Below are 2784 nucleotides of genomic sequence, written 5' to 3'. Positions count from 1 at the left end.
GCCCAAGGACCAACTCCTGGGGCACTCCACTTGATACTGGCTGCCAACTAGACCTTGAGCCATTGATTGCTACCCTTTGAGCTGATGATCCAGCCAATTTTCTCTCCACCTTCCAGTCCATTCATCCAGTCTGCACTCTCTTACTTTGCTTGCATGGATGTTATGGGAGATGGCATCAAAGCCTTGCTAAAATCAAGGTATAGCACATCTACTGCTTTTCCCACATCCACAGAACCAGTAATCTCGTCACAGAAGGCAATCAGGTTGGTCAGGCATGACTTACTCTTGGTGAATCCATGATGACTGTTTGTAATCACCTTCTCCTCCTCCAAGTGTATAGAAATGGATTCCTTGAGTGTCCACCTGGCTCCATGACTTTTCCAGGAAATGAGGTGAGGCTTACCAGTCTGTAGTTCCCTGGATTCTCCTTCTTCTGTTTCTCTTAAACGTGGGAACTATATTTGTCTTTCTCCAATCATCCAGGACCTCTCTCAGTCACCTTGAGTTTTCAAAGATAATGGCCAGCAGCTCTGCAATCTCATCAGCCAACTTTTTCAGCATCTTGGAGGCATCACACATAGTCCCATGGACTTGTACATATCCAGCTTTTATAAATAGTCCCTAACATGTTCTTTCACCACTGTCTTTCTAATATTAGATGTTTACCCAAGACATAAAGAAACCTTCCTTAAAACAATAAAGCATCATTAATGTAGTAATATACGTATGTGTTAAACTTCCAGTATGTTGCTGACACTAGACTTCCAATATACGAGGAGTAAATCAGCATGTGGAGACATAATTCTTTCACTTTTGATCTGAATGGAAGTGCCATAGGGTTTAATGATGTTCTGTCATTGAACACAATTGATTCCAGTGGTACCTAGAGAATCAAACAACTACTGGTGTGAAATTGGCCAGGAACGAGCATTTTACAGATGTATCTTCATTCCATACTCACTTATTTGAAAAAGACCAAAGGCAAAGAAGTAGAGGAAGTCCTTTTTGTTTATATGAAATGTTGTGGAGCACTTCTTAATAAGTAAAAAAACAAACAAAAAACAAAAAACCAACCCCCATAAACTAGTGTGCTCAGTTGCTGCCTGGTTGATTGTTAGCTAACACGTGTAAACTTGTTAAAGACTGAAGTGCTGTAGTAAGGAAATCATTGGTAAAGGTCCAACTCCATAAAGAAAAAAAATACTGTTGGCAGCAGTGTAAGGAAATCTCACTCACTTCCTCACTTGTGTTTTGAGAAAAAAAATGGAGTGCTAGGAGTTCTAATAAATGCTTAAATGTATACCTCTAAGTCATCTGTTCCTACTTCTCTTTTGTTGTCTTATTTTGGTGTTTTCCTGTTTCTCCTTCAAGTTTTGACAAGAAGTATTAAAAGTTTTTGTCAATCTTAAAACTCTCTATTGGATAAATATCACATTTCTGGCATTTTAACCAGGTTTATGTACTGGACCGAGTGGGGTGGGAAGCCCAAGATTGACCGAGCTGCCATGGATGGAAGTGAGCGTACTACTTTGGTACCAAATGTGGGAAGAGCTAATGGGCTAACTATTGACTATGCCAAAAGACGACTCTACTGGACTGATTTAGATACCAACTTGATAGAATCTTCCAATATGCTAGGTGAGCGGCTGTTCTGTTTTCTGTTTGGTTTTTGTGTTAGCAGTTTCTCAGTACTTAAGAGAGAGTACCTCTAAGGGCTATATGTACACCCTGGGGAATTATGCAGTTATGCGCCCCTGCAATTTTCACATAAAAAGCATGACCATGCATAATTGCATAACTTTGCATAAATTAACTACAGCAGGCTCTGTGCCTCCACCTCCATGAAGTGGAGGCACAGAGCTGCCTAACTGGACATCTGGGTAAGTGGGAAAGGGAGCTCCTGCCTGAAGGAGGGGGCAGGGAGGGTGTGGGGTTTGTGGGTGGGCATGGAGGTATTTTTAGGTGGGTCTGGGCCACACACCCTTGGGCCAGGCCAGCTGGCTCCATGCCTCCACATAGGAAAGCCACATGTGGAGGTACGGAGCGTGCCTGGCCCGATGACACACAACTCTACTTCTGCATACTGCTTGCCGCTGGAGTGCCAGAAGCCGCACGTGGAGACACAGAGCCTGCCAAGCCCCATGGCGTGCGGCTCCCAGTCCATCTTCCATCAGGCTGGGCCAGCCAGCATTGTGCCTCCACACGGGCCTTCCAGAAGTCCAATGGGAAGCTGCACGCGAAGGCACAGAGCCCTCCTGGGCAATTGGCATGTGGTTTCCATCTGCAATGCCGGGAGCCCCAGATGCTGGCATGAAGTGAGCCCACTATGGTCTGAAGGCTCACACTAGTGGTCTGGGCCAACCCCATGCCAGCATGTGCAGGCCCCAGGATTCAGCCAGAGGTATGTGCTTCAGGGGGTTCTGCCTGCAGTGGCCATGAGCACCCTGAGGGCCTGCTGATGATGATGCAGTGGTGGGGGTGTGTACTGTGGGGGTGGATGTGTGGTGGGGGAACTCACACCCACCTACAAACCACCCACACACACACCCCCACACCCCTTCACAACCCCTCCCTATACTCCCATACTGACACTCCCCCACACCCATCTACAAACCCCATACACATACCCACACCCCCACACCTTCAGAAATCCCCCCACACATCCTGTACCCCCCACACCCACCCACAACTTGCCCCCACGAACCCCATACCCATCCTCAAACCCCACATACATACTCACATCCACCCCACACCTGTCCACAAATCCTCCCCCCCCCCCCCCCC

The 2784-nt window shown here is 46.9% G+C and overlaps 1 protein-coding gene across 1 annotated transcript in view; it reads left to right on the top strand.

The window, feature by feature from the left end:
* Positions 1 to 2784, top strand: part of LRP6 (LDL receptor related protein 6) — a 260426-nt gene that overhangs the window by 223849 nt on the left and 33793 nt on the right. Inside the window, exon 11 of the mRNA XM_019515963.1 lies at positions 1454 to 1638. Coding sequence (XP_019371508.1) covers positions 1454 to 1638 — 185 coding nt within the window. The remainder of the gene's footprint in view (positions 1 to 1453; positions 1639 to 2784) is intronic.

The sequence above is a fragment of the Gavialis gangeticus genome, unplaced genomic scaffold, assembly GCF_001723915.1.
Source record: "Gavialis gangeticus isolate Ggan-Ray unplaced genomic scaffold, GavGan_comp1, whole genome shotgun sequence".
Classification (NCBI taxonomy): Eukaryota; Metazoa; Chordata; order Crocodylia; family Gavialidae; genus Gavialis; species Gavialis gangeticus.
Note: the sequence above shows the minus strand (reverse complement) of the source record. Positions and strands in the feature narration are given on the sequence as shown.